The 16,752-nt window shown below is 44.1% G+C and overlaps 1 protein-coding gene across 3 annotated transcripts in view; it reads right to left on the reverse strand.

Moving 5' to 3' along the window:
* The window catches only part of fbxw4 (F-box and WD repeat domain containing 4), a 136,074-nt gene that overhangs the window by 11,435 nt on the left and 107,887 nt on the right, over nt 1-16,752 (reverse strand). For all 3 annotated transcript variants that reach the window (XM_048551139.1, XM_048551140.1, XM_048551138.1), the window contains one exon: nt 5,175-5,315. In XM_048551139.1, the coding sequence (XP_048407096.1) occupies nt 5,175-5,315 (141 nt within the window). The remainder of the gene's footprint in view (nt 1-5,174; nt 5,316-16,752) is intronic.

The following is a 16,752-nucleotide window of genomic DNA, read 5'->3' on the forward strand; positions in this document are numbered from 1 at the left end:
GGAAATGGTGGAAGTGGGTACAATTACAACATTTAAAAGGCATCAGGATGGGCAAATGAATAGATAGGGTTTGGAGAGGTACGGGCCAAATCCTGGTAAATGGGACAAGGTCAGGCTGGGACATCTGGTCAGTGCAGATGAGTTGGTCCAAAGGTTCTGTTTCTGTGCTGTGCAAATCTATAACTCTATGGTAGAAGCGAGTAAAAGACATTTTGAAAGCCAGGTGGATAGAAAAGATTTAGTGGGATATGGGCCAAACACAAGCAAATGAGACTTGTTTATTTTAGGAAACTTGATCAGCATGGATGACTTGGACCGAAGGGCCTGTTTCCGTGCTGTATGATACCGTACTGAATCTGTACAATTTTCACAATAATGAATGTGCATTTCCAGCTGTTGCATTAACTTTTATTGCCACAAGATGGCAACAGTATCCCACAGGACAGACATGTTACATTTAAACCGGAGTTGAACTATAGGGTAATAAAATGTGAGGCTGGATGAACACAGCAGGCCAAGCAGCATCTCAGGAGCGCAAAAGCTGACGTTTCGGGCGAAGGGTCTAGGCCCGAAACGTCAGCTTTTGCGCTCCTGAGATGCTGCTTGGCCTGCTGTGTTCATCCAGCCTCACATTTTATTATCTTGGATTCTCCAGCATCTGCAGTTCCCATTATCTCTTGAACTATAGGGTGTTCAGGTGAGCTCGTACCTCTGCACTATCATCTGGCTTTGTTCTGCCATCAGACTCTGCTCATATTTTCTCTCCCTTTGGTGTAACATATCAATTCAGAAAATAATTCTTCCAAATTTACAGTCTTACTTAATAATATTCTCCAGCTCCAATTCAGACATATTCCTTACGAAAGTGCCAATTCCTTAGGACCGTCTCTCAGGGCTCGTTAGTTTGGACCGTGAGAGCAGTCTGCTATCAGGGTTAGAGGCTTCTAAATTCAAACCTTGCTCCAGGGCCTGAAAATGTAATCATAGCTGACAGTGCAGCCAGCATCGATAAAATTCTGTTGTACCAGGACTTCTTTCCTTTATGTGGGACTTGGAAACTGAGCACAGTTTATAATTTTGGCATATTACAAATGAGTGTGTTGTTGGCAACACAGAAGTACGCTCCAAATCCTAACTGACTACAAAAAGATGGTAATGAACTGCCACTTTTAAGCTTCTGCAGTCCTCAGGAATGTAGAGCAACAGGTGTTGTTAGGGAGAAAATTCCCGGATTTTGAACCAACATCAATGAAGGAATAGTGATATAGTTCTAAGTTGGAATGGTGAGTGGCTTGGCAATGAACTTGTGATTTTTTCATGCATCTGCTGCCTTTCTCCTTTAGATAGTAAAGGCTAAGTGTTTGAAAGGAACAGCTTCACAATAGCACAAATATAAACCACAGTCAGTAGAACATCATCTTGGCTTGATAGCAGCAACTTCTCAATGGGGAATACCACTCGGACTGCTACTGAATGGTGGAATTGTGAAACTGCTAGCTTCATCTGCTGCTGTAATGTTTTGAAACACCTGGGTTATCTGGGGCAGACTGAGCACTTTTCAGGAATGAAAGTAGAGGCCTGAGGCTAATTCATACATTTGTGTAATATGCACTGAGTAATGCTCTGATCTGGGTAGCCTTTAACCAAAGTGTGTCCCAGGAATTGCACTAACAATCAATTTAAAATTCCTAGTAAGGCTCGTAATGTGGTGCTCTTGCACTTATTAGAAGATAGAAGCGTAGAAAACAGAAGCAGGAATAGGCCATTTGGCCCCTCGAGCCTGCTCTGCCACTCAACATGATCATGGCTGATCGTCCTGATCCTGTTTTCACTCTATACCTTTTGATCCCTTTAGCCCTAAGACTTATGTCTAACCCGTTCATGAAAATTAATATTTTTGCCTCAACTGTTTTCTGTGGTAGAGAATTCCGCAGGTTCACCACTCTCTGGGTGAAGAAATTTCTCCCCATCTCAGTCCTAAATGGCTTATCCTGTGTCCTTAGACTGTGATCCTGGTTCCGGACTCCACAGTCACTGGGACGATCCTTCCTCCATATATACTGTCTAGACCTGTTAGAATTTTATAGGCTTCTACGAGGTCCACCCTCGTTCTTTTAAACACCAGTGAATATATTCCGAGCTGGTCCAGTCTACCTTCATACGTCACTTCTGCCATCCTTGGAATCAGTCTAGTAAACCTTCAAAGCACTCACCCTCCATAGCCAGAACATCCTTCCTGAGCTGAGGCCAAAACTGCATGTGAAACTCCAGTTGTGATCTCTCAAGGGCCCTGTACAAATGCAACAAGACATTCCTGCTCCTGTACTCAAGCCCTCTCGCTAGGTAGGCCAAATTACCATTTGTCTTCTTCACCACCTGCTGCACCTAATTGCTTACTTTCAGTGATTGGTGTACAAGCACAGCCAGCTCTCACTGCACTATACCCCCAACTTATTGCTGTTCAGATAATAATCTACTTCCTGCCTCTGTTAGTGCAGTGGATAACCTCACTTTTATACAATTCATCTGTCATGCATTTGCCCAGTTTGACAATGGTTGAACAGGCTCATTTCTTCAACCCTCCCAGTCAGTAAATTTGCAATAAAGAGAGAATTGGGGAAAGAGATGACATATTTTTGAATGTAGTAAACAAACGGTCAACATTCGCAACTGCAGCAGTCAGCAAGCGTCAAAGACTCCAAACATCCAGACTGCTGAGGGGTTCAATCTCGGGAAGAAGGGGTAATGCACAGGGTCCAAATGAGGCGAGAACACTCAAACCAGTGAGGACTGCTTTTCAGTAACTCATGCTGAGTGTGCAAGCATAGGCATGTGGACATGGAGAACCAAAACAGAACAGGTCCTGAACACACTTGAATCATGATGCCCCCTCCTCTGTAAATTGCAGAGATTTGTGTAAGAACAAAACCCACTTTACAGATGACCCAGACATTAAAGGCTGCATAAAGCTGAGACAGACCACTTCACAGTCAGAGCCTATGCTGTGTTGAGGTAGCAGTTTTCAGACAGAATGAATATACATGAACAACAACCGGTATTTAAATTGCTACTTCAACATCGAAAAATGTCCTGAGGCACATCACAAGAGCGTGATCCCGCAAAAACTGACAGAGTCACATAAGGAGATATCAGGATGGATGGTTCAAAGTTCAGAAAATGCTTTAAAGTTCATCTTAAAAAGAGGAGAGACAGGCAGAGAGCTTTAGAGAGGAACTTCTGGGTTTTTGGGTCCAGGCAGCTGAAAATACAATCACCACCATGAGATTAAGTGAAGTCAGAACTGGAGGAGCCCAGAATGGAGAGAGTTTTAGCGTTGGAGGAGGTTACAGAAGAAAGGGAGCTGGAAGCAGCTGGAGAACATAGAAAAGGTGAACAGGAGTAAGCCACACAGCCACTTGTACCTGCTTCACTCAACAAGATCACAAACCTTGGTTCACAATCCCATTTTCCCGCTCGATTCCCATAACCGTTATCTCGCATATCTGTTTGTTTCCCTTTTCATCAGGTGAAGGGAAGGTTTGCATTTGGCTGTGACTCACCCCAATGGAGATTAGCTTGTCTATCTTAAGTGTTCATGCACAGTGTTTGAAGACAGAAAGGGCTGCAGATGCTGGAAGCTAGAGTCAAAACATGAGAGGCTGGAAAAGCACTGCAGGAAGACAACCAAGAAGCTGAAAAGTCAACGTTTTGGGTTGGAATCTTTCTTAAGGACTGTGGAGGGGAGGGAAGCCCAGAAGTAAATAGAGGGAGTGGGGTGGGACTGGGGTGAGGGTAGGTGTGATGAAGATAGGGGGCTACTGTAGTTGGTCAGTGGGAAGGGTGGAGCAGATAGGTGAGTCAGAAGGTGGACAGGTTGGGGGGCGGCGGGGGCAAGAGATTTTAAAGCTGGTGAATTCAGTATTCAGGCCATTGGGCTGTGAGACCCCGAGGCGAAATATGAGGTGTAGCACCTCTGCAGGGAAATGTACCAGGTGTGCCGGAGGGGTTGGTGTGGAGTGTGAAGCTGACGAAGGAATCACAGAGTGAACGGTCCCTGTGGAAAGCGGACAGGGGTAGGGAGGGAAATATTTTGCTCGTGGTGGGTTCACATATCATCCCACAAGCCTTCAAATACAAACGCGTCATCCTCTGACATTTCCACCAATCAGATCCCACCACTAAAAAGATATTTGCTTCCCCACTCCTGTAAGCTTTCCACTGGCACTGTCCACTACATGAATCCTTCATCAGCTCGACATTCCCCACCAACACCTCCACCACACCAGGCTTTTTTTCCTGCAACTGCAGGAGGTGCAACATTTGCCCCCAAACCTCCCCTCTTACCTCTGTCCAAGGCTCAAAACAATGCTTCCAAATCCAGCAGAGAATCACCTGCACTTATCTAACCTCATCTACTGTATGTGTTGCTTCCTAATGTGGTGTCCTCTATATCGGGGAGACCAAACACAGACTCAAGGACCATTTTTCAGAACATCTCTACTCTGCACGCTCCAACCAGCCTGACCTTCTGGTTACTATCCACTTTAGCTCCACCTACCACTCCCATTCCCCTGGTGACATGTCTGTCCCTGGCCTCCTCCACTGTCAGTGTGAGGCCAAACACAAACTAGAGGAACAAAACCTCATATTTCGCCTTGAGAGCTTACAGCCCAATGGCCTGAATATTGACTCTGCCAGCTTCAAAATCTCTCCTCCCCGCAACCTGTCCACCTTCTGACTCACCTATCTGCTCCACCCTTCCCACTTACGAATCACAACAGTCCACTACCTGCATCCATCTATCTCCATTTCACCTACTCTCCCCCCTCCTCCAGCCCCACACCCCTCCCTTTATTTACTTCTGGACTTCTGTCCCTCTCCCCAGTCCTGAAGAAGGGTTCCGATGCAAATTTTGGCACAGGCTTTGAGGGCCGAAGGGCCTGTTCCCGTGCTGTAACTGTTTTTTGTTCTCTGAAACACTGACTTTCCTGCTTCTTGGATGCTGTCTAGACAGCGGTGCTTTTCCAGCTTGACATTTTTTGACTCATGCATAGAGTTTGACCACTCAGAACAGGAAGGTGTCTGGTTCAGTAGCTGTGAAGTGCGACCTTCAACAAACACCTATGGCAAGGGCAGGATTGAGAGTTTGGTCGGAGAAACAAAAATTTGCTTACCTAATGCTGGCTCGCATATCCCACTGTCTGATGTAGGTGTCATATCCACAGGTCAGCACCACTGAGGGAGTTTCGTACAGGATATCTAAGACCCCTGCTCCCCTGCGGAAATCAGACCCCAGACAGCTCTCAAGTTGACCACTAGAACAGAATACAAACACAGTATCAATTATGAGCTAGGAAACAGATCTTACAATTGCCAACTGCTTACAAATGAAGAAAGAAATTGCATTTATACAGCATCTTGCATCTCCTAAAGCATTTTATAGCCAATTAACACATGGAAGGGTAGTCATCGCAGTAACACTAGAGGAAATGCCATAGCTAACTGTCCGACAGACAGTCTCACAAACAGGTATTAGACAAACAAAGTAACAAAGAAACCTACAGCACAGGGACAGGCCCTTCGGCCCTCCAAGCCTGCACCGATCAAGATCCTCTGTCTAACCTGTCATCTATTTTCTAACGGTCTGTGTCCATTTGCTCCTTGCCCATCCATGTACCTGTCCAAATATATCTTAAAAGACGCTAACATGTCTGCGTCTACCACCTCCGCTGGCAACGCGTTCCAGGCGCCCACCACCCTCTGTGTAAAGAACTTCCCGTGCATATCTCCCTTAAACTTTCCTCCTCTCACTTTGAACTCATGACCCCTCGTAATTGAGTCCCTCACTCTGGGAAAAAGCTTTTTGCTATCCACCCTGTCTATACCCCTCATGATTTTGTAGGTATGTGATAATGACAGAATAATCTGTTTTAGTGGTTCTGACAGTGGCCTGAAATTTTAACTTTATTTTTCTCACTGTAGGCACTTTGTGTTTTCCTGAATATTGTCAGCAATTTTTGATCCTCGTGATTTTTGTTTTTAAAATTGAGGGGTAAAATATTGGCCAGATCACTGAAAATACACTCCCCTTTTTCAAAGCAGTACCATGGAGTCTGTTACTCCTACCAAAGAAGGTAGATGGGGTCTCAGTTTCACAGCTCATCTGAAAGGCAGTACGTCTGACTGCGTAAAAACCAAAAGAACTGCGGATGCAGTGAATCAGGAACAAAAACAGAAGTTGCTGGAAAAGCTCAGCAGGTCTGGCAGCATCTGTGAAGAAAAATCAGAGATAACGATTCAGGTCTGGTGACCCTTCCTCATGAAGTGTTCTGAAGATGGGTCAGTGGACCTGAAATGTTAATTCTGATTTTTTCCCTCTGACTCCGCAGGTCTCAGGAGTGTGCTGGGATTGACAGTGTCTATTGAGTATTCATGTCTCTGGACTGCAACTTGCACACAGGACTCACTTCAGCAAAGAGCTCACTGTTCTGGTCACTGAGCATTACTGATGTAGAGGTGCTAAAACTGGTCTCAGTTTCCCCAAACTGGGGTTGGAGTGAGAGAGCAAGAGAGAGAGGAGTATTTGGAAGAAATGATCACTTGAAATGATTTGGATTTATGATCACTTACAAAGGCACAGTTTGATTTGTGATAGCATGGATTTGTGAGGGGTAGATCATGCCTCACAAACCTTATTGAATGCTTTGAAGAGGTGACCAAACACGTGGATGAAGGTAGAGCAGTGGATGTGGTTTACACGGATTTAAGTAAGGCGTTTGATAAGGTTCCCCATGGTAGAATCATGCAGAAGGTAAGGAGGCACGAGATAGGGCAAATGTAGCAGATTGGATTCAGAATTGGCTGACCCTTAGAAGACAAAGAGTGGTAGCGGATGGAAAATGTTCAACACAGTACTCAGTTACGAGTGGTGTACCACAAGGATCTGTTCTGGGTCCTCTTCTGTTTGTGATTTTTGTAAATGATTTGGATGTAGGAGTGGAAGGGTGGAAGGATTAATAAATTAGTGGACGATACGAAGGTGGGTCGTGTTGTGGACAGTGCAGAGGGCTGTTCTAGGTTACAAAGGGACATTGATAGGATGCAGAGTTGGGCTGAGAAGTGGCAGATGGAGTTTAACCCTAAAAAGTGTGAGGTGATTCATTTTCGAACGACAAACTTGAAGGCAGAATACAGGGTTAACGGAAAGATTCTTGGCAGTGTGGAGTTGCAGAGGGATCTTGGGGTTCATGTTCACAGTTCGCTGAAATCTGCCACCCAGGTGGATAGAGTTGTTAAGGTGTATGGTGTGTTAGCTTTCATTAATAGAGGGATTGAGTTCAAGAGCCATGAAGTTATATTCCAGCTGTACAAAAGCCTGGTTCGGTCACATCTGGAGTATTGTGTTCAGTTCTGGTCACCTCATTACAGGAAAGTTGTGGAAGCATTGGAATAGGTGCAGAGGAGATTTACCAGGATGTTTCCTGGAATGCAGGGAAGTTCAAATGATGAAAGATCAAGAGAGCTAGGGCTTTTCTCTTTAGAATGATGAAGGATGAAACGTGGTTTGATAGAGGTATACAAAATGACCAGAGGTATAGATAGAGTGGACAGCCAGAGACATTTTCCTAGGATGGAGGTAGCAGTTACGAGGGGACATAGTTTTAAAGTGAGTGGAGGTAGATATAGGGGAGACATCAGAGGTAGGTTCTTTACTCAAAGAGTGGTCAAGGCATGGAATGTATTGTCAGAGAGGGTTGTGGAGTCGGCCTCATTAGGGGCATTTAAGCGGCTATTAGATAGGCATATGGATGATAGTATAAGGTAGGGGTGGAGGTTAGATAGACCTTAGGTTTAGGGTAAAGGTTCAGCACAACATCATGGGCCAAATGGCCTGTACTGTGCTGTACTGTTCTATGTTCTAAATCAGCCAGGTTTTCTGCTCTTGATCAACATTCAGTATGGATATGCTGGATGGAGTCAGGGTAGGTATGAGATCAATGAACAGCTGACACGCTGAATCTGCTGACCCCAGGAATGAACATTCATTGGGTACCCACGGGAGCTCAGGTAGTAGCAGACAAAGTGAGTAAAAAGTAATAGAATCGCACAGCACAGAAGGAGGCCATTCCGCATTAGCATCTCGATTCATCCTGCTTTCTCCACAACACTGCAAATATTTCCTGGTCAAGTATTAATTCTATTCCTTTTTGAAAGTTTCTACTGAATTTGCTTCCACCACCCTCTCAGGCAGCATATTCCAGATCACAACTACTCAGTATAAAAGGAAGACATCTTTGTTCTTAATATCCATCTTTAACCAGTGGTTACCAAGCTTCCTGCTGATGGAAGCAGCTTCTCACTCTGCCCCCTACGATTTTGAAAACCCAAATGCTATTTCCTCTCGACCGCCTATGTTGTAAGAAAAAGAAACACAAGCTTCTTCACATAACAGAAATGCCTCATCCCTGGATCTGTTCCAGTCAACCTCCTTTGCATCTTCTCAGGAGCTTTGAAACTCTTTCTAAATATGGTGCATCCAGCGCTGGATAAAATATCGCAGCTGAGATTTAACCTGCAGTTTTTAAAAATGCCAACAGTTTCATGAGCATCTGCGGAGTGAGTGTGGAAAGTGAAGTTGGTGATCATCCATTGTCTTTCAGCCTTTAGGCAAACCTCCCTCCCATGCTGAAAACATTCAAAGAAAGCAATCCTTTATTTCTGCCCACGGCCACAAGTGTGTTTGAGGGAAAATACACTTACTACACAGCACTGAATGAAGTTGGTGAGAACTCACAAACATTCTAAAGAGCCATCCGACTGCACAGATGCAGAAAAGAAAATGGACACTTATTTCATTTGCCTGACCTGACGTGTCAGCAGGGCCAGACTTTATTAAGATGGAGACCACACCAAAAGCCTGAACAGAGCAGAGAAAAAAGGCCAATGCAATGTTAAAAAATAAGTAAACACCTTTGTCTGGGGGAATGGTTTGCAAAAGGAGATTATTAGTTGAAGCATGGTGCTCCCAGATCTAACGGAGTGCCCCAGCACAGGCCAAGCAGTGACTAACTACACTCCTCTGATCACAGCTAGCCACACACTGGGGTAGGCCCGTTCCTCACTCACTTTCCAAAGAGAAGATTATGTAGAGTAACAATTTCTTTGTCAATGTTCAATTCTCCCCTTGGACATGACTGTGCATGACTACATTGCACCTCGATACTTTGTCCTTAGCAACCATTTAGAGCTGCTAAGCTGGCCTTAGCAACAGTCTCTTGTAAGCATCCCCCGACAAGCTTTATCATCAAGTACTTCAACTAATCCTTAACATTAACCTGGAGTGGTGTGTTATTGTGTGGCAGATTCTCAACGTTGGAGGCTGCCTAAACCTATTGGCGGCTGTGTTTTTAACCCTTGCTGCTCTGCCTTGGCTTGAACAGGAGTATTTATTTATTCAACCATTAAAGCAACTTCCATTTATATAGCTCTCTTAATAATAAAATGCATCAAGGCACTTCACAAAACAAAAATGATTATGCAGCAAATTTGACACAGCCATCCAAGAAGATTTTATATCAACCAAAAAGTGGGTCAAGTGAATTTAAAGGAGCACCATGAAGAGAGAGAAGCAGAATGTTTCACAGAAGGGATTTCAGAGTTAGGGCTCGGGCAATTAAAGATACAGCTGCCAATGTAGGAGTGATTAGAATTGGGGGTATGCAAGAAGCCAGCATTGTAGGAACACTGAGATCTGGAAGGGCTGTAGAGAGCGAGAGAGTGAGAGAAGTGTGGGGCGCACAAGGCTGTGGAATTATTTCACTTTAAGTTCTGCTCTCAGGAGAAGTTTGTGCCTCACCAAATCTTTTTACAGACTTATCTCTTACTTACACCGACCTCCACAAGATGTCATTCCCTCGTCAAAATTCTCAGCTTCACCTTCAAATCTCTCCACTGTTTCATTACTTGAAACTTTTTCACCCTTCTGTAGTTCAATATCACTGTTCTTTGTTATGCTACTTAAACATCTTTCTCCCTACTTTAAAACCTCTCTCTTTGGCCATGTGACAATAAACCACACTGTATTTACTTCACAGAAGAAAACCATTCTGACTAACAAGTCTATACTGGGGTTTTGGCTCCATGTGGGAAGGCACAGTGGCTCAATGATTAGTACTGCCGCAACACAGCACCAGGGACCCAAGTTCGATTCCAGCCTTGGATGACTGTCTGTGGGAAGTTTCACAATCTCTCCACAGGGTTCCACTAGATGGACCGATTTCCTCCCCCAAGCCAAAGATGTGGAGGTGACGTGGACTGACCTGGCCATGTTAAATTGCCCCATAGTGTCCACAGATGTACAGAGTAGCCATGATATTGTTGGGGAGGTGATGGCCTTGTGGTATTATTGCTGGACTGTTAATCCAGAGACCCAGATAATGTTCTGGGGACCCAGGTTTAAATTCTACCATGGCAGATGGTGAAATTTGAAGTCAGTAAAATATCTGGAATTAAGAGTCTAATGATGACCATGAATCCATTGTCGAGTGTTGAAAAAACCCATCTGGTTCACCAATGTCCTTTAGGAAGGGAAACTGACATCCTTACCTGGTCCGGCCTACATGTGACTCCAGACCCACAGAAATGTGGTTGACTCTGAACTGCCCTTTGGGCAACTAGGGATGGGCAATAAATGCAGCCTAGCCAGCAATGCCCTCATCCCTCACCAATAAAAAAAAGTGTAGAGTTATGGAGTGGTCGGTTTGGGCGGGATGCTCTTCAGACAGTCAGTGCAGACTCAATAATCTAAATGACCTCTATCTGCACTGTCGGGGTTCTACATGAACATCCCCCCACTTAATTTAACATTTTCCCTTTCTACAAACTCTACCAACACTACACATCCCTTTATGAAGCATGCTGATAAAATGCAAATTGCTGATAAGTGGGAATATTCTTTTTATCAAGTTGTTTTTTTTATTCATAAACACATTTTTCCTTAGTTCATGGTGAGTAAAAGTTGACTTTGCTGAAACTGATAGTAAATATTCCCTAAAGATATGTGGTTCAAACATGGCAAAATATTTCCAGAGAACTCCAGCGCCATTCAAAAGCAAGATCAGTGTGCACACAGGTAAGGCACATGGCTCACAGCAGAATGAATAGAGAAAAATAAAGAGCCAATATTCAGTGAAACTACAACGAGGCATTCTTCATCATTCAGCCTTCCTTCGCTACCTAGCATTCTCACATGAGTCCAAAGGTCGTGGGTTCAGGTCCCATTCCATAAGCTTGAGCCCCATGACCTAGGATGACACTTCAGTGCAGTAATAAGAGTGCTGTATCATCAAGGCTGTCATCTTTTGGATGAAGCATTAAAATGAGGACTTGTCCAACATACTTGAAGGAGAGTGAGGCACATTTCTAACTTTTATTCACAAGACTACAGATGATGTTTTTTCCCCACTTTGCTTACGGACATGAGTGTCACTGCTCAGCTAGCATTTATTGTCCATCCCTAAGTGTCCTGGAGAATGTGGTGGTGAACTACTTTCTCGAGCCACTGCAGGCTTTGAAGTGCAGGGGCACCCACAGAGGTGCAAGGAGGGGAGTTTGGAGCCAGTGGGCAGGAATTAGAGGTGAAGACAGAGGCGCATATGAAGATCATTCCAATCACTGAGACAAATAAATCCATTATGTTTCTGCACTTGGGGCTAAAGGGGAAGATGTAATTTAGCAAGATAAAAATTAGTTGTGGGTTATTTTGGTCATACCTCAGACAGTAACTATAGGAAAGAATGATGCTTGGTAAGATCCAGCCAAATTTGTTAATAGACAGCAAAGACCAGTCACATGCCCAAAGCACTGAAACCCCGGGTCTCAGGCTAGTGGGTAAAAGCTGTTCCACATTCACCAACAGAGACGGGAGATGATGAGGGCAAGAGGAGGGAAGTCAGGCAGTTGGAAACAAAGCTGGTGAAGGAAGTTACTATGTAGTTGGTACGTGGAGTTAGGTGGGCTTTCCCCTCAAAAGCAAAGGGTTACACTAGTGGTAATGGGAACTGCAGATGCTGGAGAATCCAAGATAATAAAATGTGAGGCTGGATGAACACAGCAGGCCCAGCAGCATCTCAGGAGCACAAAAGCTGACGTTTCAGGCCTAGACCCTTCATCAGAGAGGGGGATGGGGTGATGGTTCTGGAATAAATAGGGAGAGAGGGGGAGGCGGACCGAAGATAGAGGAGAAGATAGGTGGAGAAGAGAGTATGTTGGGGGGAGGTAGGGAGGGGATAGGTCAGTCCAGGGAAGACAGACAGGTCAAGGAGGTGGGATGAGATTAGTAGGTAGGAGATGGAGGTGTGGCTTGGGGTGGGTGGAAGGGATGGGTGAGAGGAAGAACAGGTTAGGGAGGCAGAGACAGGTTGGACTGGTTTTGGGATGCAGCGGGTGGAGGGGAAGAGCTGGGCTGGTTGTGTGGTGCAGTGGGGGGAGGGGACGAACTGGGCTGATTTAGGGATGCAGTGGGGGAAGGGGAGATTTTGTTGCTGGTGAAGTCCACATTGATACCATTAGGCTGCAGGGTTCCCAAGCGGAATATGAGTTGCTGTTCCTGCAACCTTCGGGTGGCATCAGTGTGGCACTGCAGGAGGCCCATGATGGACGTGTCATCTAAAGAATGGGAGGGGGAGTGGAAATGGTTTGCGACTGGGAGGTGCAGTTGTTTATTGCGAACCGAGCGGAGGTGTTTGCAGAACACCTCCGCTCGGTTCGCAATAAACAACTGCACCTCCCAGTCGCAAACCATTTCCACTCCCCCTCCCATTCTTTAGATGACACGTCCATCATGGGCCTCCTGCAGTGCCACACTGATGCCACCCGAAGGTTGCAGGAACAGCAACTCTTTTTCCGCTTGGGAACCCTGCAGCCTAATGGTATCAATGTGGACTTCACCAGCAACAAAATCTCCCCTTCCCCCACCGCATCCCTAAACCAACCCAGTTCGTCCCCTCCCCACACTGCACCACACAACCAGCCCAGCTCTTCCCCTCCACCCACTGCATCCCAAAACCAGTCCAACCTGTCTCTGCCTCCCTAACCTGTTCTTCCTCTCACCCATCCCTTCCACCCACCCCAAGCCGCACCTCCATCACCTACATACTAACCTCATCCCACCTCCTTGACCTGTCTGTCTTCCCTGGACTGACCTATCCCCTCCCTACCTCCCCACCTATACTCTCTCCACCTATCTTCTTTTCTCTCCATCTTCGGTCCGCCTCCCCCTCTCTTCCTATTTATTCCAGAACCCTCACCCCATCCCCCTCTCTGATGAAGGGTCTAGGCCCAAAACGTCAGCTTTTGTGCTCCCGAGATGCTGCTGGGCCTGCTGTGTTCATCCAGCCTCACATTTTATTATCTTGGTTACACTAGTGGGATTGATGGGGAGCAGAAACATACAGAGACAAGGAGATGGTTGGCGATGGCACAATCAGTGATCAGTACTTCAGAGGGGGCCTGGAGTGAGGCTGTATAACCTGTGACTCCAGATTTATATGTAACTTTTTAATATTTAATTTGCAGAATCTAACCTTTTCCATCTGGATCACAGTAACACGACAAAAGCTTAAACAAAATTAAGCAAGACAGCCGTGTTTTTATTGTGGTGATAAAAGGCTAATCATTATGTTGCACTTTAAGGCTTGAAATAATCATTTTCACAAAGTCAGCCATTGTGCCCAGGAAACACCTGTTCAGTGATACAGTACAGCTCAACATGGTTGTAGATAAAACCTGTTCTCTGAATTAAGGTGTTACGCTTGCCATCATATTGTTTCTATATGCTCCTACAGCTGAAACAATAAATTATGCCAAATGTATTTTAATCATGAGAATCAACAACTGCAAAATTTCCCTTACAACATGCATAAGTACAAGTTTATTACAAAGACAACTTTACTGACAGAATTAGTTTTAGAAAGGTTAAAATGGTGACAATTCTGTGTTAGGTTGATTTTAATATAACTTATTTTCTATTGATAAATAAATTCAATACATTTATTTTCATTACTAATGTTTGAATTATTTATTCTACCAGAGACACTTGTTAATTTGCCAAGTATTAGATTTAAAAAAATGCCAACTTGTAGAACTGCCAAAATTTTCACCTATGGATACCCACCTGCTTTTAATCAGAATTACGACAGTACAGGTGATCTTCATGCGGACCATCATGTCTGCGCGAGCTCTCAAAATAAGCTTCTCCCTTAATACATTTTTCTTGCCTTTCCCTATAACTGTGAACGTTGTTACTTTTCAATTAACCCTCTAATTCCCTTTGGAATGTCTTAGCTGAAACTGCCTCCATTACACTCTCAGGCATTGCATTCCAAATCTCCTCCCAACTTTCTTTTCTCCAAGGAAAACAGTCCCAATTTTCTCAAACTATTACATTCGACAATTTGATTTGGAAAAAAAAATCTCTTCAGATGACAAACATTGCCAAACCCTGTTGGGAACTGGTCTGAAGGAAAAGGCTAAGGGAAGATGAGAGGGCATCATGTTTAGCAGAGGAGAGAGAAGGGAAAAGAATCAAGATTGAGTACATTGCACAAACTGAGGGATGTAGCCGTAAACAGAATACAAACCTACAGCAGAGGAAGAAGCCATTGGTCCAAGATGACTGTGTTGGCTCACTGAAAGCTAATCAATTTGTCGCAATTCTCAGCTCTTTCCCTTACAAATTCCTCACCTTGAATTATTTCTCCAATTCCCTTTTGAAAGTTCCTACAGTCATCCCACTGCTCTCTTGGATTACACATTTCAGATCGTTACAAAGCAATGTGTGTGTAAAACAAAGTTGACCTCATCCCCCCCCCGATTAGTCTATATTGAAGGTGTGGGTTGTCTGACTCTCTGTTACGAGGGAGTAAAATTGCTGGAGAAAAGATGAGTTGGGGGCCTGAGAGTGAGACTTGGGGGAGGTGTTTGGGTAGTTGGGCACAAGATTTGACAATATTACGTCTAGCAGTGAGCTGGGTTGGACAGCTGCTCACAGCAAGGATATTACAGAATCACAGAAGTTGTACAGTGCAAAAGAGAGGCGATTTGGCCCACAGCGTCCATACCAACCCTTCAAATGAGCATCACTACCTAGTGCCAATCTCCTGCTTTTTTCTCATTTCCTTGCACACTGTTGTTCATTTCAGATGCTGGAACAATGTCTCCATATCAATTCTTTCAGCCCACTCTTCTCAATGACGAGAAGCAGTGTGTTAACCAACTACACAACATTGTCCCAAATCAACAGCAGAACACTCCTCTACAGCACCGTACGGGGCAACAGAGCAGAGCAAAGGCCAAACTCCTCTCTGCTCCAGCCTGTTGCTTCACTCAGAATGCAAACGAGATAGAACATGATTTTGAAAACCTTGTAAAAATCTCCTCTTAGCTTTCTTCTTTCCAAGGAGAACAGTCCCAAGTTCTTCAATTTATTGTTAAATGGAGTTGCTCATTCCTGAAACCAATTCTTGTAAATCACATCTGTACCATCTCCAATATCACCTGATTTTACCCTATCATGCTCATAACTATATAAAATACTCCATCTGAGGTCTAGCAAGCGCTTTATTCAAGGTCAACATCACCGACTTGCTCTTGTACTCTGTGCTCCAACTAATAAAGCCGAGGACACTGTATATTTTACTTTGCTCCCTCAACCTATCCTGCCACTTTCAGTGATTTTGAACATATACACCCAGGTCCCTCTTCTCTTGCAACCCCTTAATAACGATACCACCTATCTTATGTTGTTTCCTCCTACTAAAATGCATCATCTCACACTTCTTTGCATTAGAATCCACAGCAAACATTTTATTAACCAGCACCAATGGGAACCAGGAACGTGCCAGCTGTTCAAATATTCCAGAATATCAAGAGGTCCACATAATCAAAATAAAAACACACACCAAGTAATATAAATGTAACGTACGGGGTACAAACATCACTGTTATATTTTAATTATAGCATAAATCAAATGGCCATTCAATTGAACAAGTAAATTTACATTAATGTAAATAAATTAAAAATTATAATTACTGAACAGAATGATGTTGTCAATTTTGTAGTATGTGCAGTATATAATTTTTGTTGGTTTAAGGAGAGTGCCAGTTCATAAGGTGCTGGTTAAAACAAAGTTTGCTGTATTTGCCACCTCTTTGCCCACTCCACCAACTTGTCCAAGTCCTTTTGGAATTTCTCCTCACATTTTCCGTCGATATGACAGCTAGGGTATCTACTCTGGAGCAGCCAATTACAAATACTGTGCTGTCAACTTGACGATATGGAGGAGATTCTGGGATCAAGAAAAGATGAGTTTAGGAAGGTGACAAAAGTCAGCTAAGAAATGTGATTGGATGGTATTAATTGAATTGGGGGCTAGGCACTCCATGCTGTTGAAAAAAAACAGAATGGGCTGGAGAAAAGATTTAAACAAGAGCTAGAGAAAGGAGTGAAAGTGAAGTTATGCTGCGAAAGGAGAAAAGGAGATGTCACACAAATGCTGCTCTGCTACAGGAAAGACAGATGATGTTGACAGAAGGAGCTTCCTTAAATAAATCAGTATGTAACTTGGGTGTTTTATTAACCAATTATAGAAGGAGCTTTATCCCTATCTAACACATACAGTTCTCGCCAGGAAGTGTACTCTGAAATGTCCCACACTTAGTTCATGCAGGACTGAGAGAGAATACTAATACTACA

The sequence above is a fragment of the Stegostoma tigrinum genome, chromosome 20 (genome assembly GCF_030684315.1).
Source record: "Stegostoma tigrinum isolate sSteTig4 chromosome 20, sSteTig4.hap1, whole genome shotgun sequence".
Taxonomy (NCBI): Eukaryota; Metazoa; Chordata; class Chondrichthyes; order Orectolobiformes; family Stegostomatidae; genus Stegostoma; species Stegostoma tigrinum.